The 26,488-nt window shown below is 39.8% G+C and overlaps 1 protein-coding gene across 1 annotated transcript; it reads right to left on the reverse strand.

Annotated features, from left to right (window-relative positions):
• Positions 1-73: 73 nt before the first annotated feature.
• On the reverse strand, positions 74-20,085 carry LOC145777941 (nipped-B-like protein). Its single transcript, XM_082589305.1, has 38 exons — positions 19,589-20,085; positions 19,372-19,414; positions 17,377-17,586; positions 16,906-17,157; positions 16,362-16,532; positions 15,617-15,822; positions 15,444-15,530; positions 14,919-15,171; positions 14,527-14,684; positions 13,949-14,130; positions 13,430-13,646; positions 13,092-13,171; positions 12,839-12,971; positions 12,261-12,482; positions 11,972-12,055; positions 11,509-11,616; positions 11,064-11,326; positions 10,618-10,825; positions 10,135-10,281; positions 9,460-9,594; positions 8,770-8,922; positions 8,203-8,314; positions 8,067-8,130; positions 7,688-7,820; positions 7,229-7,463; positions 6,720-6,874; positions 6,405-6,614; positions 5,813-5,899; positions 5,305-5,439; positions 4,956-5,123; positions 4,647-4,817; positions 4,206-4,301; positions 3,787-3,933; positions 3,193-3,440; positions 2,772-2,952; positions 2,170-2,260; positions 1,746-1,813; positions 74-1,575 (listed from the first exon to the last, which is right to left on the reverse strand). The coding sequence occupies exons 1-38, from the start codon at positions 20,063-20,065 to the stop codon at positions 1,405-1,407; spliced, it is 6,261 nt and encodes a 2,086-aa protein (XP_082445431.1). The 5' UTR covers positions 20,066-20,085; the 3' UTR covers positions 74-1,404.
• Between the last annotated feature and the right edge of the window lie 6,403 nt (positions 20,086-26,488).

The following is a 26,488-nucleotide window of genomic DNA, read 5'->3' on the forward strand; positions in this document are numbered from 1 at the left end:
AGAGGCTACTGCCACGCTATTAGAAAAATTCCTTTATTACTAAAAAAAAAAAAAAACTAAACTTCAGCATAACCAACAAAATACATGAAACTTAACAAGAACACTGGAGAATGTATATAAAACATTGTTGACCCGCACTAGGTTGAAGTCGCAGCACTTGTAGCACAGAACCAAGGACTGAGTTACGATTGGATTTTTCACATTTTTATTTAAAATCTGGATTGCTGACACATTCATGATTAATTTAGCTTTGTTGTGCATCAAGTACGAGCTACAGTGAATTCAATTCTTCATACAGCACGCAATAGCGATTTTGTTAAGTAAGCTAATAGGTAAATTAATCATAGATATGATATAAGTTTAGACCCAAAGTTGACGTGGTAGCTGACATTTGCTACTTTGGTGATACCATGTCTTCTGGAGGGGTTGTAAACTTGCAGGCCATAACGCGGTGCAAGTCAGCCTAGAAAAAGTTCAAAGAACACCTCCCTATCCTTACAAGTAAGCACCTTCCCGCTGTAATCAAAGGTCAAGTTCACTCCAGCAACGTGATGAGTGTCGGGCTTTATGGCTCCGAAACGTGGGCAACACTAGCAAGCGCCTACAACGTAATGACAGAGCGATAGTAAGATGGACCTGCCTGAAGAGAACATCAAGTTTAAAACTCTTTTATCCAGGCTTAAAATAAGAGACGTTGGTGAATTAGTTCTCTGAGCATAATGGGATGGCTTGCGCACGTTGAGCTCAGCACTGGCTGGATCTCTCAAGTCAGGCATTGCAGCACAACGGAGTCAAGATAGACCAAAACTTATTAAAATAATGATGGGAAGAATTTGTTCAAGCGTGACCTTTTAGACCGGAAGATGGACTTTGCCAACCCAACAGACCGTAGAGTGCGGAGAGGAGGAGGACGTCGCCCTCGACAGACAGGTCGCACCCTCAATACGAGGATTAATATTGTTCATGGCCTGCATGATCAAAATTGGTTGATGATGAAGTTTACTCAATACTCAAATATGAACAACTCAACATCTCTGAAAGGAAGAATGGTCAAAACAGGCCTTTGAAAGATTAGTTTTCTAAAGAACGCGACAGCCGCTTGGTCGGTCAAGACCTCCTTAGGGGTTCGGCCCGATTTGTTGCATCTTTCACTTCCTGGTAATGTTTAACAGGTTACGGTAGCTGGGGAAGGCAGTGAGATGAGAAATTAGGATCAGAAGGCCAGTAGAATATTTCAAGCCTGAATACATCAAAACATGGTATAAATCGTATGAAATCTCTTAAAAACAATATCAAAACAACAACTTAGAACACTGAATTGAACGGCAGCGTCACAGTAATCCAGCCCTGAATGGGCAAAGACGTTGAAAAGATGCAACGTAATGTCGTTCTTCAACCATCGGATCAATCACCATAGACCTCATCATCTGATTCTGAACTGCTCTCTACGTATTGCACCCGAGGTTTCTTCCTCATCTCAGGAGGAGCCTGCGTTGGTTGCTTCTCGGAGCGATGGCGTCGCTTTTTATGCTTCGAGCCCTTTTTGTTCTTTAACACAGTAGACTGGCGGATAGTCTGAAGAATCAACAAAACAACGTTTGTCCACAGAACAAAATTAACACTCACCTTTGCAGGTTTTCTAAGAGTATTTTCTAAGTACATCTTGCAAATTACATACACCCTAGGCCTACACACATAAAGAAAAATGATGGAATTAAAAACTTATAAAAATAGTAGGAGCGTACCTCCAAAGTTGCACTCGGCTTCGGTGCGTCATCAGAATCTCGCTCAGTTTCTTCGATCACCTTCGTATCTGTTTGCGAATAACAAAACGGAAGACGTTTAATCATCTACTCCAGCAAATAGGGGGCGAAGCAACCAGCAAGTTTTATATGAAGTGATGTTTACTGCTCAGAAGAAACCGAAAATGCTTTAAGATTTGATACAGCACCACACGAGGTGTAGTAGTCCTCTGGGCTGTTCAAACATCAGGTGACGTTTTTCGTCAGCCTATATTGCAGTTGTAACATTATAATCATGTTTCATTTTGCGTTCATTGCTATAACAAGAAGCAGGGAAGGGACATATAGCCATCGAGTCAGCTGCTCCCATTATTTTGGCATGTCATGAGCCACTCATCACATAAAGATAACAGAACAATGAACAAACCCGTAGCAACCACGTTATTCTTGGAGGGAGTAGGTTTCTCTTGATCGCTGTCATCTTCGTCAGGGTCAAGTTGGTTCATCAGCTTGTTAAACTAAATAAACAATTGCGCGTAAAAATCGACAATTGCATTCCGTGGAACGCAACACTGCTTATTTCCATTCGTTAGATTTCTGTGCATTTAAATCATGGGGTTTTACGACAGTAAAGGCAGTCATGTACTCGGTTACTGAACTTTGGGGAACGAGAAGATAAAGTTCTCGTACACTAGGCCTTCGGCACTAACGAGAGTAGGTTAGCCAGTTCCTTTCTCTCGACCGCCTTTCCTTCGGCGAGTGTGCGAACTCAATTAATTACACATTAGGTAGAAGTAAGCGTTGTTATCAATAGCCATTAACCATGATAAGCAGGGTGTCAAACCAGGTGGTGCTCGCAATATTGGAAAGCCAACACTTTGGTCCGCTGCGCCATCCCACCGCCCTTTTACTTACACTCTTACAGTATTAACCTATAAATAAATTAAATATCGATTTCGTTTATGGCAATAGCGAAACCAAGGAAATGTATCTTTCATCTACGAACCGTTAAAATATGTCGGCCCTTACCTCGGCATATTGGTTCACCACGGCGCTGGTGTACTCTGGATCCCTGCACGACATTTGCTTGCGCTTACGTGTGATGTGCTCAAGAGCTGGCTCAGGATTGAAGCGAAGATCGGGGCGACGTCTATGGCATTGCTTATCGAGTGCTCGGTTCACTTCGTTCGGAGAATATTTTTGAATTTTGCTGAAAGATTGAGGTTGGTTTGTTCATGGCAGTGATTTTGTGAACTTGTTTCACATTGAACTGTCGCGTCAAATGACAATATCGTAACTGGCGAGTATTTCCACTGAAACCATAGCCTGCTACTTATAAAATGTAGCTAGGCTTAAGAAAAAAACATCAAAGAATCGTTGTAAGAATTAATCATGGTCAACCCTTGATTAACCCTTCTAACTTGTCAAGTTAGAATAAAGAAGGACTCACTTGTCTTTGAACCCGAAAAGTGCCTTCAAGTGCTGTTTGAGCCACAGTAGAAGCAAACATGCCAGTGATGAGTGGGCGAACTCTTCTATCGGTTCGTCATTCAAAGGCAACCTTGTTTCAATCGCTCCTTCATCATCACTGTCGTCATCGGACGAGTGGTCAGCCATATCTGCTTCGTTCGCTTCTTCACGCAATCTGTCTCGATTGCTGTTCATCTTTGCAGATCTTAACTTTTCACTTTGGAGCGACTGAAAAAATAAGCAGCCGCTAATATACAAAGCGATGATATAATACCGACTTTCAGCCGATTATATGGTTCCATTGACGGCTCCGATACTGTTTCTGATGACAATCTGGATTTAATATTATATTTAATTTATCTTTATTAATTCCAATACCCTGTTGGTTCGCTACAAAATGCGAAGCTACCGTAGGTGCTCGTTTTTTCAACCAGATAGGACTTCAACAACTATTAACTCGAGCTTTACTGAAGTGATGGTCATCGCCCGATGCTGTGCAATGGTTAAAAAAGCAACTGACGATCTTGATTGCAAAGTTGAAACTGTGTTAACACGCATAGTTCCCATCACGTACTTCTTTGAAGGACTGGAGAACGTTTGATCCAGATACCGAGACGTAAACTTCAATCTGGTTTATTAGAAAGAGTGGTTCATCTTGGGTGTGGTATGGAAAGTAAGCGAGATTGTCGGCAACAAATACCAACATTTCCAGGTCGACTTTCTAAACAGGAGTTCAAATCAACACGGAATCGAATACAAGAGCTCCGCTAGCATATAGATAGACCATCAGTACCAAAAAAGTAAACTTACTGTTCAATGCATCATGAAATGCTTTATTTTCAGATACGATTGTAGCACAAAACCTAACGATTCATCGTACAACCTTTAAGCCGTCCTCATCAAGAGAAGTTCAGACGAACAGAATTTTCTACTGTGAAACTTTCAAGTAGCTTATGATTCTGTTTATTTGAAGGTGATGATGAGCACACTTACAACGGTGTCGTCGAACATGTGTAACAAGGAAAGTAGAAGAGCGCGTCTGTGCTTCCGATCCGAACGCACTAGCTGGTACAATTGCGAGCAGCTCGCCTGTTATGAAAAATAACGTTGTCTATAAAAATGCGTTGTTGCATTATGATCGGAAAACTTGACAGTGAAAGGCAGCTCCTAGGACCTTTGCACCGGTGAAGAGAGGTTCAAACATGGACAACCGTAAAACTAAACGGCGTTAAAACATCATATTATTACTTTGTTGTACTATACTACAACAACATAACCTAATATAAAACCTTATATTATTATTACACGATAACGTTTTCTTTGATTACCTAACTCCCCTACGCAACATGGAAACTCCTAAGAGGATCATGCATTATTTGAACATCCTCTAATTCATGATTGAAAGATATTGCCAAGAATTTTGGTAACACGCACCTTGAGATTATTTCCTGAACTATCGTCCAGACCTCCGGTAGGCGTGTCTGAATATCCTCGTATCACTTGCCCAGCTGGCTGCACGTAAGACTGCAGCTGGTACGCAAGTCTCATGCCTTGCAATGCCTTGGTGTTGACGAAGCCGTGGTATCTCTTGTTCAAGTCAATTAGCTGCACAACATTGACAGCAAAGGTAAATCTCCACACTAGAATAAAACTTCAAAGGGCAGCGACACAAAAACAGCGGTTTCAGCATTAAAATCTCAAACATAACTGAGAAAATTAAATGCAACAAGCCACTCAGCCCACCTGCTGGTCGGCTTCTTTGTGAACGGTCGGTTCAGGATCGGAGGCAGCTGCAATCAGGTATGGAACGCACTGCACTGGATGAACTAGACCTTGCTGCAACGTCAGGTACACCGTGTGCAGTGCCGCGTGACGGACGTTCACGTGACGATGGAACAAAGCTTCAAGTACCTTGATGGACAAATAACACAACTGTACACGAATAGAAAGTCTCAACCTCTTACACAGGTAGATTGTTGGCGATAGCTGAGTCTTACCAGAATTTTGACAAAAACTAGGGTTGTTTTTGGTGGCGAATGATAACCTCGAATTATTGACTTATTGTTGTATTTTTTTAAGTGAAATTCCTTACTTGTTTCAAAAACAGCTGCATAACAGAGGAAGCCATTCCGCTGGATACGTCACAGATTTCTTTGATGTCATCGTCTCCTGCTGCGTCATCTGACGTGGAGCGTTTCGTATTATCAAGTTGCGTCACATCTTCCTCCTGAAAATTGATTACATCATCACCAAAGTTGTGCCGATTATGTGATGAGAAGCACAGTGGCCAACCATGCACAATTGCACATTGCACAGGGTTATTCCATGTCGATTCGACCTGGAATTTCATGTCGAATTAGTTCCATGTCGAATTAGTTAAACACCACCCTCTTCAATTTGGTAAAAGTGTGACCAATCTGATTGCTGATCGATCATATTATTACCTGTTCAAGTGCACACTTGACTCAGCGAAGTGAGAAAAATAAGATTTAGCGTAGTGCAAGGCTTCTCAAATTTTTTTTGATTTATCAGAAGAAAATAGTTTGCCTTGTAAAGTGAAAAATTCTTCAGAATGGATTGCAACAAAGCAAATAACTTACGTGTTTGGCTTTCTTGACGTTCGCCTCAGCTGCTTCTTGCATCTTGACATCTTCCGTTTGCAAATAGCTTTGCAGGTTCTGTAAAACCTAAAGAAGCAGAAATTGTAATTTGCGCTGTTGAACAGCTTATACAATGCAACATAGGCTAGTTACTTTGAGACACAGTACGGGTACTGTAATTGCGTTGTAACAATAAAATATGCCTAACTTATTTTAAACCAATTCCATTTCACCAACATGATACGCTGGGCTTATCGAAAACCAGGTTAGATTACCAAAACAACCGTGTTTTTAACAAGCTCACAAATTTTCTTTGTGCATTGATCATCAGGAAACTTGTAATTTTGTGAGCGCCAGGATGGTGAGATGTAACATTCATGATAGTCCAAGCTTACAATATCTTAACGCAAGATTGACCAGAATAAAATTAAAGATTTCCAGACAACGCAAACTACAGTTTATACGTTTCTTGGGCAGCTCCTGCTGGAAAATAAAATATCTGGATATGAAATAATAGTAAAGCTTTTGAAAGCAACTCTTCGGTGGAACCCCCTTTTAAACTTGTAGGTACTGAATCAGACAACCCCAATACCTGCTTTTTCAAGCAATCCGATTTTTGATTGTGATCAAGTAGAATCTTGTATAGCTCCCTTGTGGTGCTTCGGAACATCATGTCGGGATCCTGTACCATGAGAAGACCGAGAGCAGCAATGGAGTATCCGCGCAGTTCCTCAGTGATGGGAGTTGATGCTAAGTTGGAGAAGTAGAGCAAGCATTCGTACACCTTGTCCTTCACACAAACCTATGCGACACGAAAGTTGTTTCAAACAGGTTAGAAAACAACATGATGGACAGTCTTTTTTAACCAATCAGTATTGTCACGTAGGTTGCAGTTGCTCAAATCTACCTGCGTTTTTCCTTTGATGTTTTCATCGTCAAAGTCGAAGTTCTTGGCAAAATGTCCGATAATAAAAAGAGTTCTCAGAAGCTGCTTGTAATGTTTGAGATCAAAGATACTTTCAGGATCAGACTGATGCTGAACCCGAGCATTTGACAATCCAGCTGTGAGAATATCGTTTGTTAGTCTGCGTTAATAAATGTTGAAGTAAGTCAACAAATTTAACAAGATTAGCTGCTGAAGATTAATTCTGCTGCATCTTTACTAGTATATAAACCGGTACAACATCAAACAGTGGGTGTTGTGAAACGTGAAATCGATGAATTTTTATCGTTTAAATATGTTAATTAACATGACATGTTAGTTTACAAATCTATCTTTAATAATCAATTGCTTGAAAAACCAATGCCACTGTCAAAGCTCTTATCGAAATATCAGTCTTTTATACATTGATTCAACGTCTCTAAACGTTCTATCAATGCCAAAAAGACTGATATGTTTGCTGTATCAATACTTACTGCACAGTCGTTGAAAACAATCCCATATTAGGCGATAGTTCTGCGTCACTCGGCATGTGATAGCTCCAAGGCAAGCAACAGCAGCAGAGACAATGTGGAATCTTTGAGTCAACGTAATCCTCATCATGTCCTCTTCTATGGATGCAAGGAAAATTTCAGATGGGTGCTCTATAAGAGGAATCGAAAGTTCTAGGGTACGACATACTCCATGGACAGTCAGAACATCATCAGGAGTCTGAAAAATGAAATATATATCAAACAAAGGAAACGCGTGATGGCAATGCGAAACATAAACTATACAAAAGATAAAGGATTATCCTCCGAGCATACGTTCCCAACAGGCTTCATACGACACTTCAGTGCACAAAGCATATGTTCCGCTAAGTTCAGGAAATTTTCAATAGAACAAGGGTTTGGCAAATTTCCTAGAGGAAACTGTTTGTAAAGAAAACATTTTACCTCGCATTTAGTGGCCAGGTATGGTTGCAACGTTGTGACGTGAGGCACGAGCAGACGTGGCCTAATACGAGCTAGCTGAACAAGCGTCTGCATTGTTGCCACCAAGCGGACAGATCGGTCCTTCGATGCCGCACTGGATATGATGGAATAATTGTTATGCGTTTTACATATCAGTTAGCAGTAGCTAGCAAAGCGCATGTTCTTGCATTAAAAGGAAAAGCATAATACATATTTGAAACAGATAACAAAAGATACGCGATTCTGTAGAACTTTTTATAAAAAAGTCAATCCATGCAGAAGCAGATAAAGATTCTACTATATTTGAAACGAAAAGTTGCGCGCTGATGAGCGTAAACTGTTCTCAACATCAAGTACCCACCTCACTAGCCCATCCTTACTAGCATCGTTGACATTGCCCGTTTCGTTCGTCTCAGCGTCGATTTCTGAACGTAAAACGAACATCATAAAACTACAAAAAGTAGAAACATGTAACGCTTTATCGCCTATGTAGCTACCATTTTGCTTGCTTTGTGGATTTTCAAAAATGATGACGTGTTCCACGAGGCAGTCGACGATTTGACGGCATGCTTCTTCAACTTGGGGGCTGCGAGTCGATGTCCCGATCAGCTGGAGGACAAAATACGTCAGTTGCTATCAAGCTGTTGATAAACTGACGTCACCTTGCCTGACGCGTCGAGCGCAAAACGTCAACTATAGATTTACGCATAAGTAGCTTGTATCCATCGACTGGTGGCAAGTGATAAGCCGAAACCCTTTGTAGAATGAATTAGTGGTGCGATACAAAGAGGTCAGTCGCATGGTCGAAACACCGGTTGTCGCCGTCAATTCTTGCTACACTCGACTATCGAATGAACAGATTTTATTGCTATATTTCCCTGGTTTATATCATCTTTTTCAACTCAGTTCTATTGCCATTCGTTTATGAAACGGCCGATATGCATTTTAGCGTTAACACAATCCTAAAAATGTGTAAAGGAAACGTTGTCAATAACTTCTAACCTGACCATCGCACACCAAAGTGACGTTAACAAGTTAAATAAGTTAATGATAGGAATGTTCACATTTTTAAAGAGCTGCTCAATCCATTCGTAGCCATGCTCTCTATTGGCAGCTACTATGTCCGTGATGAGAAGAGCCTTCTTCCTCAAAGATTTCGTGTCTTGTGGATCCACGGGAGTGAACCACATCTTCATGAACACTTCATGTACGAGTTTCTACAAATTGAAGCAAGGTTGACAGAATGAGCAAAAATTCGAAGTTATTTCTTCTATTCAAATGTATCTAGCGATTCTACAGCAACACAGGAAACATGTTGTGGGTAAGAAATGATCTCAAATCCAAGTTTACCACTTCATTTTTTTGTCTCCATTATAATGATCAAACAAAAATCAGTTTAATTTTGTGCCGTAAACAACTCGATATTCTTGTTTCACCGATATACTTACGACAGTTTTCAGATACGTTTATTGACAACTGGAGAAAAAAACTGTTTCAAAATGATCTCCCGATAATCCCATGAGACAACAGTGGTCGTATTTTGTGGTACCCGAGCTTTCGCCCGGTGGTTAAAGATATTAGATTAAATGAACGGTAAAGGCAGGGAAACCAATCCGTGTCCACTTTCAGGCATGCTTTTAAGTGTCCTGCCAAAGACACAGCCACATGCTCTGGAGCGGTGTCGAACCAGGGTCCTAATGGAATTATTTGATTTTTGTTCTCTATCGAGCATCTGCAGGTCATTGAAGACTCACCTTTATCCCTTCCTCGTCATTCACTCTCCGGATCATCTTGACACAAGCATCAGTGAGCTGAGGCAAGTCCGGGTGTTCATAACACAAATCTCTAAGGATGCGGATCACTCGCTTTCTCACGCTGACACCTGTGTCCTGCGTGGAGATAAAGTCATAAGTGTTAGTCTTTGGTAACTAATTAAACGGTGACTCACGCTCCAAATAACACCGTTCGCCACCAGGGTGGATGGGATTGGGGTCTGTACAAAAAATTGCGCGCTATGGTGTACAATTGTGTTTTTCACCATCACATCCAGACGCTTTATTTCAATAAACAGACTAACTACACCAATAGATCATTTGCTTTCGTCGTTTGGTTTGAAAAGTAGTCTTTAATTATCTCTATCCGTGGAATTGACTTGTGTCGTGACTTTGTAACCCGTTAAAGCATAACTGACCAATCACAATCTAGGCAACAGCGTAACTGTCGCTAAACATTGGTTGATAATCTGGTGAGTAAGATAATTTGGTAAAACGCATGAAAGAGCTCGGCTAGTGCAATCGGGTTCGTCCGTAAAATATAACAAATAGTTAAAAACTTGGGTGGTTGATTGCAATGAATCCTATTAGTACAGCTCAGTATTACACTTCTGCCACACCAACAGCTACGTAACACACACTCCCCAGTAAGCTTACCAGTATTCTGGCCGTGAGCATGCTGTAGTAATGTTTCACTAGGTTGGGTTTTAACAGAATGAACTTTCCAACGAGATCAATGGCAGCTTCGCGAACACTCGTTGATTGATCCACCAGGCTCGCCTGTACCCCTTGTGCGATGTCCTCCTTTTGAATAACAAATAGATTTACAGCAACCAATTAGAAAGTGATCCTCATCACTCTGCTAAAGCAACAGTGGAAGGATCAGTTCTTTACTGGGACAATTTATCGAGATAATCTGAGTAAAGAGACCAAAATATAGAAATTATATCATGTTCAGCAAGTGTTTTCAAAACCATGCTGGTTTCATCTTCAATGCTTGCTGAACATAAGAATAGTTTATACATTTTCGGCTGTGTACGTTCTACTAAGATCGATCAAACATTCCAAATCACCATTTTAATCTTGAGTTATTGCAATAAAATTTGGAGAAATTAAGATAAAACGAAAGAGCTGTCGTACACGTTCCATCACGCAGGAATCAACTGCCACGACCTCAGCCAAGCACTTGATGGCTCTCGTCCTGAGTGCAACAACAGGCTCGTCACGTAGACGAAGAATATACGAGAGGTAGCTGTCGAATGCTCGGGAGAACGGGCGAGTGGAGGCCAGATGACGAGATATCAAAGCAGCTTCTTCTACTGTCAAGCCGGCAGCAAGTTTGTTGGCGCTGAAACAATAAAATATTGAACGATATTTTTGTTGTTTTGCTATTCCACTGGTGACTGTAGACAACGCTACTACAAAGTCCAATTTAATGTTTTTTAGTCTTGGAAAACATACTAAGGTGTCAGTTAAACGTAAGTAAAAGCATGAATAACGTAGTAGACACCTATAAACCTTTGCAATGCTTGTCAAGACTATAACACTATCAAGTTTACATCATTGCGAGGCATATGTCACATTACTTTCGTTGGAGTTCACTGAGTTTCAAAGGTTGTTTTGTCTTTTCGCTTTCATCACGATTCATCGATATTCTAGAAGCAGCAACTGACGAAGAGAAAGCCAATTCCATCAGTTTGTCTTTCTTCCGTTGGCAAGCTTGGAGGTCTCTGCTGTGAGCTTCCATATGACCTACGGCGTCTGCCGCTTTGTCGAAATGCTGCTGCAGCTGCTGAAACTGCTGGGTGGCATCTCGCAGCCATTGGCCGATGTAGAAGTTATGAGCGAACTGAAAACATGAAGAACAGTGCCGAAACAATGTAAGAAGTGTCGACTGAAAAAAAAAACACACTACAGACATTGAATCAGTGTAAAAAAACGGTTGATCTACTGTCTGGGTCCCTTGAATGCACAAGTGAAAATAACAAGCAAAACAAGATCGACGTAACTTGGAAAATAAAGTTAACTAACCAGAAAGGCAGGCTCGGCATTGGCGTTCCTCCTCAGGTAACCAAGCAACAAATACTGCAAACGACATGACAGTTTCTCCTCCTCTATTTCAACCACGTGGTTGGGTTTCTGCATATTTTAAAGAATATAACGATATTTACATGTAGATCTGAAACGTTTTGACAGTTTTTAAAACAAACTAACAATTTCCGGTCAACGCCAACTAAGTCGAAGGGATCTTACATGTTTGTACTTTATGTTTATACGGCAGCTGGAAAATGGAAACGACTCACTCACTGCCATTCAATGCTATGGATTTTCACGCATGCTTTGTAATAATTGACCGTTGCTGCGGTGTCTTGCTTATGTCTATCACGTCAGGCCAGCCTCTGATCCTACCAGTCCCTGTGAGTTTCTCTTAACTTATTGATAATTCTAATCTCATGTCTTGTTTTCAGCTGCCTTTTCAACAACAAGCGGTTACTTTTTTAGCTTTCGCCCTTTTCTTAGAAAAGCATTTTCTTTTCCTCTTCTTTGAAAGTTTTTCTCCTGTTACATATTTTTCTTCCTGTATAACCAAAACAAGCTGAATGTGTTTCCACGTTTACACAACAAGTTCGACAAAAATCACTTAAATAGGCATTTCAAATAAACAGAATATCTTAGTGTCAATTGTTGTAGGAAATGTACCATGTACAATTGTACATTGTACAATATATCAAAGCCACATCTTTGAAAGTTAAAAGAAAGAGTAACAAGCAAATCTATCGCACCGTTTCCGCGTCTTCTTCAGCGTCCTCTTTAGAAGATTGATGAGGCTTCTCCTCGGACTCATTGGATGCTTCTTCCAGCCGCTTGAGAAGAGCATGCAAGGATGCAACGTCAATTCGGCTAGAAACGGCATCCCGTCGTAATTTCGCTGCAACGACTCCGAGATAATCCAAAGACGCGACGCGCAACGACATCTCAGTCGACTTGGTGCTGAACGTGTGAACCTGCGCATGACAACATGAACTTGAGTATGGCGAGAAGTAGGTTTGTCATTGCTCAAAGCTGCAGTACTTTTCTTCAGAATAAGGTTAATCAAAATATGGTGAGGGATTTATAGACAGAAAAGACAAAAGAAAGTGAATTTCACCTAATCAACGTTGAGTAATTTCAGGCTGATTAGCCAAAATATATTTTCCTTTGCCTTTCATTTCATTTGTCAGATGCAATGGACTTCTTCAAGAAAACTGATTGAATACAGCAACAGACTCGATCTATGCATTTTGTTAAAAATATTTTTGACTTAACAGTAAACTGACCATTTAGGCTACAAACTTATTCCAAAAGTAAGACCAAAACATACAAGCAATCGGCCCAACACACTGAGTAGCATTTCTGATGCTGGCCACTCCGGCTTGTTCACAGTCGCAAGAAGATCATGCACCAAGTTCTCGAACAGCGGCTTGTGATTAACATCCTCCGACTTGCTGGAGCACCTGAAGAATAAGATGTGGGAAATTCAAAATGCATCCCAAAGTGTTTCCTTGCGTAGGATGCAAGAAAGATAAGTTGTTTTCAAATAGGATGATAGAAGTCGGCAAGGGTAAAAATCTTACTTTTTTAAAAAGACGGAAAGGAAATTTTGACCAGTCCTCACGGCTGTGTCGTAGCTTGTGATCACCTTTATTTCGTCAACCTGTAATATTTAATCCGCCGCCGGGATGGTTAGCCTCAAAAGGATACAACTCTTCGGAAGACTAATATCAAATAAAGAAAATTTAAATGATGTGAGTGACTTTTTAAAATGCTAAAGTGCAGCCTTAGCAAACAAAGTAGTTGTTTTTACATTATATCAACGTCTAACGACAATTCAACATGACTAGTTTTGCTGTCTGAGGTAAAAATACAATATTATTAGAAAAGCATCTGCAAACATTGCAGTGCAAGCACTCACTTCATTCTGAACTTTTTTATCATGGTCTGTTGTGACGTCATCAAGAGGTTCAGGCGTAGGTAGATGAGCAATAGATTGAATCATCTGCAGCATCAGAGCAGATACCATCTGGATATGGTGAAGTTCTCCATTACTGGTACCGCCAGGGAGCTTCTTTCTTCCACCAGACGAGTCTTCATCGTCGGAGGAATCCACCAGTTCTTCAGAGTAGGCCAATCTACCAAGAATAACATTAACACGATAATAAATTACCGAATTGAAAAAGGCGAAAAACCGCGTTAAGCGAAGCAGATATGTACCCACACAGTAAATCAACCGTTTTTTTACATTGATTCAACGTCTGCGGACGTTGAATCAATGTAAAAAACGGTTGATTTGCTGCCTGGGTAGCTTTGATAGAGTCTCCATAACATCATGGATGTTGTAACTTAAATTGGTGAAACAGAATAAGTCAAAAGTTAATTGAAAACGGTTGACATAAGAGCTGAGATCTATGGTTTGTTCACTTTTCATAACCACCTGTAACTTCGAAGGTTTCTTTTACTGGTCGGCAAACGGGCTAGTGATTGGAAGATATCTTCCAGTATCAGAGAGCGGTGTTTTTCGTATCTGGCAAAGATCGTTGTGACCAAGCGAATGGCACTAAGTTGCAACTCCCCGACGTTCTCAACGAAGAAAGGAGATATCCCCAAAGAAGAAATCTGCAAGAAAGATTTGATTTACAATCGCCAAGACAAAGATGTCTTCTCTTTTCTCATATTTTGGTCTAATTTTGGGTGATTGCTGTAATGTCGTTTCTTTTCTATGCGCTCCGTCGTAAACGTTTCTCCAAAAAGCGATTTGGCTCTCGTCCTATGGTTCAAATTATGAGCCATAAAAAGTAGCAGAAAAAGATTTTTCTTCTGTAAGCTGGATTAGCTCATCTGACGGTAAGAGAGTCTTCTGGTATTTTTTTTTTATCGAGCAGCTCGTACATTCGGATGGGAAGACGTTTAAGCTTTGTCAGTTTGCCTGCGGTACCTCAAACTACGTCTGAATTATTTTTTTTTTCTGACACCATTTCAACTTTCATTTGAATGACTTATTTGATCGATCACCTTCAGGATGCTTGTGTCCGTCAGAGGTTGAACGTCGACCAACTCAACCATAAGACCAAGAAGGAGATTCAATTTATTATACAGTTGCAAAATGCTCCGGTTCTTTGGACCCTTATAATGAGCTCTCTTCATCCGGCTGCTAGCCAGGCTGGTTGATTCTGCAACACACAAAAACCGTAAGAAACAATTTTGTGAGTCAAACATCACACTTATTGCTGTAACCGGATTGTGTTACCACAGCAATCAACTTGAAAGCAGTTCAGTTTTTAAAACCCTTAACAGTGAACGCTTGAACAGTGAACTTAGTTTGCAGTTTGAGTTCATTTTGATTCATGAAGACCAAGCGTTCCAATTAGCGATACGATACTTTAAACACGAAATTGTTGGTTTACCTTTAGCCCCTTTCTTTTTATTCGTTTGTGAAGAAGGTAGTTTATAGACAAGATCGTATTCAGGATAAATTGTATTGTTGAGTTGTTGCCGGAGAAGCTCGGCTGTACGCTCAATGACGTCATCAATGTAGATAGCCTTGGGCATGAAGTGGGCTGTCATGACATGCATAACGACAAGTGCAGCCTCAGCGGCCGAGCAAATGCGATCCATGTCATGTGAGCGATGCCATGCCTGTTCTTGGGTGGTGTTCCCCTGAGAATGGTAACCAATATTTGGGTTAGCCTAGCGTTGACAAAGACCTATTGGCTGTGATAAAATAGTGAAAATAAAACATTTTATGTGGTCTAGAAAACAAAGATAAAAATCTGCAACTAAAATTTAAAAATACATGCATTGCAAGTATAATTTGATGGACATGGTAAACCGGGAACAAATTTACAAAAAATTAAACCAAATAAACTGGGTCTTTATCATGACGGGTTTTTACCACAAACAAACACAAAGAAATTTTGATGAATACTCACTTTCAGGATAGTTGGTTTCACGTTTACGCCGCCTCTTATGCTCGGTTCCAACACAGTCAACAAGCGAACCAGAACTTTTTTAGGAAGCTGAAAAATAACGAGAGCACAATCAACAACATTTAAACTCGCCGCTAACTGTAAATATTTGACCGTAAAACGACAATTTAACATACCTGATTCAGCACGCCAGATGCTTTGAGCTTCGCGGTTTCTCCATGCAGTTCCTGAAGACGACTGTTTGAAATTAAAAGACACTGTGGAATCTGGAGGTCTTCTCCGCCATTCATAAACTCATCTATCAACCTTGGGTGAACTGAATCGACGTCATCAAACACAGATCCTGCTATCGAAAGGAATCGTTGAAACGAAGCATTCTCACCTGAAATTCAATTCAACATCAATTAAATGACGATGGTACTGCTATTTTGCATTCATCAAATGCTGACATTTGCACATTAAAGTCAAGATGCATGGTACCAGTTAGGTTTGTGCTCTCTTGCTTATGAAGTATATAAACATGGACGCATTACTATTAACATCTCGCTCTGATGTCACAGTAACGTATACAAATTGCACAACCATCTAAAATTTGAAAAATGTGTTTAGTAGATGAATCAATAAAAAGTGTATGACCAGACATCAGCACCCTGCTCTCCAGCTTCGGGCTCGTCACATTTCTGCTCGAGATTTGAGAGTAAGGACGATTACAATTTTGCAACGTTGCACCAAACCACATCTTAAACAAAATTGTCTCAGACGTGCAAACAAAGTCAACTTTAAAAGAAAATTTAAATGAAATTCGGATTAAAGTCATAAGAGTTGTTTTTCGCTGTAATCGCACCTGACGTTGTAAAGATGATGAGTCGTTATTTCAGGTCTTCAATTGAAAACATTGAATTAGCAATAAATCAGACTGACCTTGATGAATTAATCGCAATTTTACAGCTCTTCTTCTCTCCTTCTTACGGAGGTCACTTTCATGCGTCCGCTTTCGACTTGGCGACACCAACTCTGCATCCGACTCATCGCTGTCCACATTGATCAGGTTCCCAGAGGAGGAGGAGGAGCCGCCATGTTTACGTTTCTTAGCTGCAATGTTCATTGTCGTTATAAATATCGTGCTTATGTCAATAAATTTGCGAAACTTAGAGCAATTAAGAAAATATTCTTGTAGATTTTTTCAGTGTTGGTGAAAGCATTTACAGGTATTGAAACAGACAGGCATAAAGACAGTCAGCCGTATTTTACACGCAAACGCAGCTGGCGTTGATAGCTATTTATGATATCAAGTGTTAAATCTACTATTGAATGTTGAAAGGACAAAATAGGTGTGTTCGGTGGCAGAATATTTGAACAAAAGAACACAATCATAAAGCCGCCTGCCACTAATGAGCAGCCATATGGAAGCTCTGCTGTCACGACATGACTTCACATTTCCACATTCTGCAGCAATATGGCTCACCTTGCACCAGTTCGGCTTCTTTCGTCAATCTTTCTCGCCTTTTCAATTTGATCTTATCAGCCATTGACACGTAAGCCTTGAACCCATCAGTGATTGGGTCAGTCAAATTTACTTCAAGCGGACCACCGCTTCTAGCTGTGTCGTTCAACCCAGAGCTTGGTTTATCTTTTAAATGTTTCTTCTCCTTTTTTGAAGAACCAACTTGAACTTGAAACGGCAAAGGAGGAGGTTTTCTCTCGCGAAATCTTCTTTCTGCAATTCAGGACATTGTTTGATAAATCTGCCTGTCGATCAACACGGCTTATCATGTATAAAAAAAGTGCTGACAGAAGAGTTTCTTGGCGTCTATGAAATAAACTAGCCGAGAAACTCAGTAGTTTTACATCAATAGCATGACATACAATGGATTTATAAAACTAATGATACTTCGCTCTTTCGCACAATGAGGTTCACAACAAAGTGAAAAATGACCTGAAGTGTCAAGAAGGTCTATGATAAGAGCAGCATAGAGCTTTCCATTCATAGGCCATTTGGCAATCACGTTCATCCCCGGCTTTAGTTCGGCAAAGTCCGCAACCTCACTACCATCAGGATACATGATGTCCTTGAGCTTGTAGATATCAGCCTCTTCGCCATCGGAAAGAAATTTAACCCTGACATGTTGCACAGTGGATTTGATTCCTGCACACGATTTGTAAGAATAAGTTGTATTTTTATTTCTATGCAGGGCGAGTGTATAACAATGGTACACTTTATTTCCTTTAAAAAATTAAAAGTAGAATTAACAATAGTCAAAAGTAGCTACCAAGCAGTAATAACGCAACAATCCATCACGGCAATGGCTTTCATACAAACACATGAAATGGAATTCATATTTTAAAATTTCGAAAACCAGAGCAATATCAAGGCACACAAGAGCAAACCTCCAAGTCTGAACATTTAATTCTCGCACGCACAATGCTGGCAAGATCCAATCTCATGACATACTTTTACGCTTCTACATTTAGACTGCTAAAATTTCACCTAAACCAATTTACAGCTAACAGCTTAATTGAGCATTAGAGCACCTCCAGTCCTCCACTATAGATATAGTACACTGAAAAGGTTACTTGTTGATAGCTAGTCATTCTATATTAATTAACAACTGCTCGGTGTCTGTTCTCCTTAAGTAACAAGAATATGTAAAGCTAAACAACAATTTTCCTGCTTGCCTGAAGAACTGCACTTTTCTGTGATATTTGGATAACTCATACATCTCACTGTCATGGTGTTGATAACTTGCGAAGACATGGTTTTCTGCATGATCGAACGAGGTGCAACGGTCTTGGGTGATCCGCTTGAGCCTGGCTTAATGCAATCCAATAAAATAACAGGGCTTTTGCACACAACTGGAGACCCAACTTCGACGAACCCCTCACGCTTCAGGGTTGATTTCAATTGTACTGTTCTTTTTCCTTTAGTTTTGTCAACTGAAGTGATTTCAAAGCTAAGTGGGTCGACGTGACATGTTTCTTCCATTTGTGTTTAAAAAAATCAATTAGTTCAACTAAACATTTCACTTAAAAATGTTACAGTGCCTAAAAATGGTTCAGCAGTGATAAAATTTTTCTTTGAAACTGACTGCACTAAGAAACACCTTAAAATAACTTCCACTACCGTACAGTCTAAGTTTTTTTCAGCTTATGATGAAAAAGAATAAACACCTGACAACTCCCTATCGTAGAAGACAACAGCCATTGACATTTTGACTACATAACAAGTAGTTTTTGGCATTTGAAAAAAAAAATAGTATCAAGGTAAATTTCAACATCATTGAAATTATTTATTCCTGCTTCGCAATGCCCTTATTCCTGCTTGGCAATGCCCCAGACAGCAAAATCCGTCATTTTTATAGCATCTGCGGACGTTGAATCAACAAAAAATGACAGATTTTGCTGTCTAGGGCCGCACTGAGTCATGACTTCTTCAACTTTCCTGATAACTTCAAATAATTATTTTATCAATGCAACGTGCCTCTTCTATGCTGGTGGCGAGATGCGTACCTCTGTAAACCTATGATTTTTCCTGTAAAATCTTTCATAAATACATCAGTTAGAATAGTTCATATAAAATCCAGCCTCAAGCATAAGAGCATGAATTTTCTTACGAGACAAACTAAGAACAAAACTATTGCAAAAAATTGAAATACTTAAGAGAAAACTTTAAATATGTAGCACAACTTGAATTGACAAAGCCGTGGAGTTCAACTGCGCCCACACTTAATTTTTGTCCTCCGAAATCAGCAGAATAAACTATTGTGACGATTTTTAATAAGTTTATTTCGAGAGTAAAGTTGAGATTGTCAAGTAGCGTCCAAAATCATTTTCTGCAAACTATCTATTGGTTATATCATGAAAAAATTTAAACCTTACAGAGCAGGTAACAAAGTTACGCAATGAAGTATGCGTAAAAATAAATTATACTTACCCTTGCTTTTTGTTTTTATTCTATGCGTCGGTTGGTGGGTCGCCTGTTGTCGAAAAGAAACATTTGTATCAATTTAGAGAGGCTACCAATGAAATATCGGCAACCAAGCAAAGCAACCATCAAAACTCTTTTTTCAAAAATTAGTTAGAAATGTACTGACGTTTGATACACATTGCAAATATCAAATGAAAGAGGCGGTTTTAAAAGGTATACCTACCACAGGTGTATTCACGTAATTGGCAGCACTGGAAGCCATCGTCTTGCTGAAGTGGCTGTAACGCTCTTGTTCGAGAGATGTTTGCAAACTATCCAGCCGCTCTGGGCCAGCTCCAAGAACGCTGCCGTGATGAATTGAAGGCGTAGACAGGAATTGATCGAGCACTGTATCGATAGTTTTCCGAGCTGGATCACTTGTCTGCTGCGGTAGCAACGAAGAATTGTCGACATTGGCGGATTGTTGCAAGACAATTTCTTGGTGACATTGTTGCTGTTGTGGCTTCGATTCGCTGGAGCCATCTTGTGATTGAATGGACAGCTGCTCTTGGTATCCATACTGTGATTTTTGTTGTGTCGAAATCGCATGTTGTTGTTGTATAGTTCGCTGCTCTTGTGGTCCTGTCGTTTCAACAGCTGGTTTCATGGGTCGGTTTAGTGACTGATACAGTTGAGCTTGAGCTTTTTGCTGAGCTAACATTGCTTCGTTGTATTGAGATGACTTTGAGCGAAGGCCGGACGCATTTGCTGATCGCTTGTACGTATTGCTCTCACCACTCGGTTGTCGGGTACCCCACGATCTGGACGATGTTTGATCAGAAACTGATGGGCTCTGATTTAGCATGTTGACTTGCGGAGAACGTGGAATTGATGGCCGAGAAGTCAATGAGTGCTTCTGCTTGTGAACAGGTGACGGAAATTGTCTCGACAATGTGCTCTGATGCGGCGAAAACGTTTGCAAACCAACATTTTGTGCTTGGGATAACACATTTGAGCGGTCAGGATTGTTTAAATGAAATTGTTTCGTAGATAAATCTTTGTTCGGAGATGAAACAACCACATTATGTAAACTTTGAGGTTGAGTCCCAACGTTATGGTGCGCACCATGTTCTTGTGTGGTTTGAAACAGTGGCGAGGAATTGGAATAGTTCTGAGATCTGGCAGAATTGCTTTGCAAGTGACCATGGCTGGAAATGTTCTGGTATTGAGAGGCGGCAACAGCATCAGCCTCTTTGGCATGAACCACACCACCTTGAGATGCCGATAGTTTGTCATTAGAAATAGCTGATTTTATTCTTGACAATTTCGCTTTCAAAGACCCAGATCTATCAGAATCTTTTCTTTCCTTGTACTTCTTTTGTCTAAAAACATGTTTTGTCAAAATATAAGCTTGCATTGTGGAAATGTAAAAACAGTCATAGCCGATCACAAATACACATTACACACTACACAGCAACACTTTTCATAATAAATGACATTGGAAAACATATTGTAAATACGAATACATTTCAAAGGGATGTCAACATTATTATTTTTACCTTTTCTTTAAATCCGTCAAAGTGTTTTTTTCAAGTCGGGGTGGGTTAGTTGAAGAGGTGCTGAACAAATTGCCAGGTTGGCAATCGGCCGAGACATGGTTAGAAACCTTTGCAACAACAGGCCTCTCAGAGAAGCTTTGATTTCTCGGTAAAGGAGCAACAGCTTGCACTGGCCGACTTCCGGAAAGATGTCCAGGGCTTGCTGCGTACAAAAAAAAATTAGAAACAGTTTCAAAGTTGAAAACAAACAAGCAGTATTGAATAACAAACGAGAACATTGTTCTACTACACACTGTGTTCATTGTTCAAGTAGATAACCTGAATAGTTTGAAGAAATTCGTGCACTTGCAGCAGGACCAAAAGAAGGTGATAAGGAAGCACTGTGGAAACACAGACAAGACGAAATTATAAAGAAAACAAAGTTTTAGTATGATGCTTGTGACTAGTGTTCTTTTTGATAAAAAAATCCAAAAGTCGTGAAAAAACATCATTTTTACATTGCGATACACAGCATTAAGAATTACTTCATAAAATGATGTTGTTAATACGTTTAAATAGATTAGATATCATATATATATATGTTGCATGAGGTGTGATCCGTAAAAGTGTACCTTCAATAAGTTTCTCACCTGAAATGACGACCGGCTGGAGCAAAAAAACGTTCAACCTGAGATGGATCGGAGTTTAAACCATGCTGAGGTGGCAGCTGCGAAAATTAATTGTGAAACAACCACTATAATCGAGGCTAAAAGTTAGGATCCCTTTTATTACATTATTAAAGTTTCTTAACTGCCTGATAGAATATAAAATCCTTAAAACATTGTTTAGGTAAAACTGTATTCAATCAGTTGCAGAAAACTTCAAACAAAAGATTTAAACATGAAAAAAATCTTACAAAATTTCTGTAGCCGTATGCATTTGGTTGATGTAGGACCGCATGGAGAGGAGGACCGTTCAAACCATTAAACAAACTTGAGTTGTAAGAAAGGTTTCTGCAGAAAAAATAATTAAATCACAATTGTTCTTTTCACATGAAGCCATATGAATACATTACGTTGCTATTGGATGCAGTTTCAGTCTGTAAGTGAAGAAACCTAGTTCTTTACTCTGTCATGTCTTCATATGGATCAGAAATGTGAAACCAGTGCCCCTCGGGCTGCAGTGCGGCCCGTCATGTTGTTCTGGGGAGACCGCGTATTACTCAGTATAATACTGCAAATTTTGTATGCCGTATACTAGCCTTCTCAAATTATATTTCATTGTTCCATCCTTGGCGGTAGAGTCGGAATGAGGAAGTAATGAATCGTAAAAACTATGTCTATAGTTGAGCGCACTTTACTACTTTTATAAAAAAAATTATACTAAATTTTCTTGTAAAAAAATTGATGCGGCCAGCATTACCATTCGAAGTTTCGTATTTGGCGTGCGAGTAAAGAAGGTTGCACAATGCACATGCAAATCGTGTTCCTGCACATAATGTAGTTTAAGCATTTAACGGTATACAAACACCTTGAGCATGACTATACAAAATACACATCAGCAAATACCTGTGCTCAGGTGGTGCAGAAACGAATCCATCGACGATTTGTGACATCAACAATGCATCTGGAGTATCGAGAATTTTTCTAGCAGCTTCATATTGACTTCTCTGATGGAATGAAGAGGCTTGTCCTCTTTCTAGCGGCGTGACTTCTTCAACCACTGCAAAGACACTGAAACATTGAAAACACTCAGAAAATCTCAAGTCAAAAACTTTTACCCGTCTTAACTTTTACCAAGTTTAACCGGAACTGAATTTGAATTAGGTTCGACACATGATTAAAACACATTCACAGTTAATGTCTGTTTACTTTACACTTCTTATTTCATAGGACCTGCTATGTGGTCTGTTCTTGCTCGATTTGGATGCCCTGACGACTTTATTACCCTGATCCGTGCTCTCCATTATGGCATGCTTGGCAGAGTTTGTTACCAAAACACCCTCTCCGACCCATTCCCCGTTACAGGTGGACTCAAACAAGGATGCATTCTTGCACCTACATGTTTTTCATTGTATGTGGCTGCAATGCTTAACGAGGTCCCACAAACTTCCCCTGGTATCAACATGCGTTGTCGCATGGACGAAGGGCTCTTCATTCTTGCTCGCTTCCGTGCTAAGTCAAAAACCTCTGCTCATACAATTCATGAGTTACAGTTTGCCGATGACAATGCCACACCTGCTTGGACTCCTGATGACCTCCAAACGATAGCCACCATCTACAACAACTCTTATTAACATTTTGGAATGGAAGTTAACACTGATAAAACTAGGATACTCAACCAAACGCCACCTGACCACACCTCCCCAGAGATCAATATCAACGAAAGACCTTTAGGTGAAGTAGACTACTTCTCTTACCTTGGTAGCATACTTTCAACAGCACCAACATGTGCAAAGGATATTGAACAACATATAAAAGCAGCTCACTGTGCCTATGGAAGACTTAACCATCGTGTTTTCAACAACCATGCTATATCTATCCGCACAAAAATTATGGTCTTCCAGGCAGTCGTTCTATCTACCCTTCTCTATGCTTGTGAAACCTGGACATTATACCGCCGTGACATCAAACGTCTTGAAAATTTCCAGCTGAGGAAACTGAGGCAAATTGCTAAGTACTCGTTGGGAAGATTGTCTTACCAACGATGCAATCCTTGATCGCGCTAGGTTGCCCAGTTTAGAAGCCACCATATTGCAACACCGCCTTCGCTGGATAGGGCATGTCATACAAATGGACCCAACGAAGCTTCCACAAATAATGGTTTATGGTGAACTATAGACAGAAAAGAGACCCCCCGGAAGACCAAAAATGCGATACAAAGATCAGCTGAAAGTCTCCCTCAACCATGTAAACATTGATTTGGATTCATGGGAACTACTTGCTAGTGACAGATCACTATGGAGAAGAAGAATTAGGAAAGGCACGGAAATTTTTGAAAAAAACAGGATACAAAAAGCCCAAGAAAAACGAATCACTAGAAAAGAAAAGCTAAAACTACCACGTCCCCCACCCTCCATACAATGTGACTTTTGCCCACATCTTTTCCATCATAGACTGGGCCTCCAAAGCCACATACGACATCACCATCCAAAACCAAATTCAATTTGAAGACAGAACCAGTGCTTGGACACGAGTTGGAGCCGACGACTTTACACTTCTTATTTCATGCAATTTAAAAATTTCTCTATAAAAATCAAAGTGTCATGTGCGATTGTGCGACCAGCAAGAGTTAAATAGTCTCCATATCACCAGCCAACAAGTTAACTAAACAAGTATGGAACACACTAGAGAAAAAAATAAGACATATAAAACTAACATTGTCTTGAACCGGTTATGTTGTAAGAAGGATCAGGAATCTTGGTTGCATCGCCATGAAAATTCATTTCATGAATCTTCAAACCATTGATTTGCTTTACCTTTCAGCTGCATTCCTTCATTTATTTACAAATCAGAATCTGAATGCATTAACAAAGCAAAAAACAAAGTAAAATATGTGTGCTGTGTATGTACTATGTTAATGCTTTTTGTTGGAAGCCAATATTTGGGTAGCTGACTTTTGTGAAAGTTTACCAGCAAAATAATTCTCATGCCGGATGAGAATTGGCGGATTGGAATTGTGAAAAAATCTTAAAATACCCTGAAATCTTTACTGAAAATTTTTCTTCATAATGCTTACCAGTGGAAAGCATTATCAGCAGAAAACCCTATAACCAGAGTTACCATACCGTCCTTATTTCTAAGACTTGTCCTTATTTTGAAAAGCAATGTCTTAGAAAAATCTATTGTCCTGGCTTTTAAGAAATGTCCTTATATTACCTTATATTTAGAAATTACAAAGCTTCTATCTTTTTTTGGGAATACAGTATATATATTGATAAGTGGTATCAAATTCAGAAGCATCCGACGCACATCAACTGGACTTTGCTAAGAGATCAAACAATTGAGTATGAAGAAGTTAAACGGTTAGCACAGCAAGTTGATTCACCAATGGCAATAAAGGACGGAGCACATCTTTTAGGATTAAGGTGCCTGCGAAATAGGTGCGCACACTGCGGCGTCAGGATATTTAGATGCGGCACCCAGTCATTTAGGTACTATTTCCAGTAAAGTCTATTTCATTAGGTGCTTGATGGTAATACTGCAGACAGTGGTATACACAGGATTTGCTCAAGAAAAGGGGGGGGGATTAAGGAAAAAGTTAATAAAAATCTTCATTCTTACACCTCATGCACCTATTCAAACAAAACAGCTTGCTAAATTGGTTCTTGGCTGTACTTGCCTAGTTAGGCACAGCACATTAATACGTTTTAAAGTGAAAATCACTTTGTAACACAGCGTTGTCGTATGAGCATCTAGGACCGAGGGTTTATCCTTTTACCACCCCAGATTCACAATGATCCCGGACTAAACTGAAAGGCTGCTAAAGAGCATCCAGTCTTTGATTTCATCATCCAAAGCACGCAGACCTTCCAGCCCGTTAGGTGGCCTAAAAATTGTATAGCCAGTGATGATGTCGTCTGCGGCGTTCTGTCAGCACCACATTCACAAGAGGAGAAAGAGGCCATTCTCCATTGGTGCATGATTGAGCGGAAAAGTCCAACAACTGTACAAAGACGGTTGAGGCGCACCCATGCCTGACTTTGTAGTGTCAGACCAACATTGCCGACCATAGGGCGCAAGTGCCTTTAAACCTACAAGCGCCAGATATTTCTTTACAAATTAATTCAGTAGCGGATCTTTGATGTTAAATAGCCAAATTACAGCCTCAAAACCTATATAGTCAATGTGCGTATTTGCAACCATTTTTTTCAAGAACCTCAGAAATCGTGTTGTTAACATTAACAGGTACCGTATGTACTCCTTCTTTTATTAAAAAGATGTTTTCATACTTTTAAGTGTGTGATAATTTGATGGTATTGTTGTGTTTATTAAAATTACAATTATGCGTTTTATGATTGCTGTTTTAATTCCAATAATTCTGCGCAATCTGCCTAATAAAACAATCTGTGAAAAATGTGCGGTACAGTAAATAATGCCATGACATCAACAACACATGGACCCTGAAAAAAGCACTCTGGGTGACATTTATATTTATGTCGCTTGAAGGTCAGGATGCCATTTTTTTCATATAAAAAACGTACTTTGAAAACCAAACAACATGTCATATAGTTAGCGTAAAAAGATAAAACTTACAAAAGTTGTGATAACATTATTGAGAAATAAACTGTTATATATAATTTTCTGATAAATCATTTTCAACTGCAAAATATTTTTAAATTTGTGAAGTGAATGCAATTACCTCGATGGTTACAAATATGCACATCAATCCCGGTCCCACAAATTACCCTTGAATTACCCATAAGTCTGACCGAAATACTCATAAATCGTGTCAAATTACCTGCAAGTACCATAAGGCCGTCATATTACTCATAAGCACCATAAGTCGCACCAAATTACCCACAAGTTCTGTCGAAGTACCATACATTACGTCGAATTACTCATAAGTCGTGTCAAATAACCCATAGGCCCATTGAATTACCCGTA

This window comes from Aplidium turbinatum, chromosome 10 (genome assembly GCF_918807975.1).
Source record: "Aplidium turbinatum chromosome 10, kaAplTurb1.1, whole genome shotgun sequence".
Lineage (NCBI taxonomy): Eukaryota > Metazoa > Chordata > Ascidiacea > Aplousobranchia > Polyclinidae > Aplidium > Aplidium turbinatum.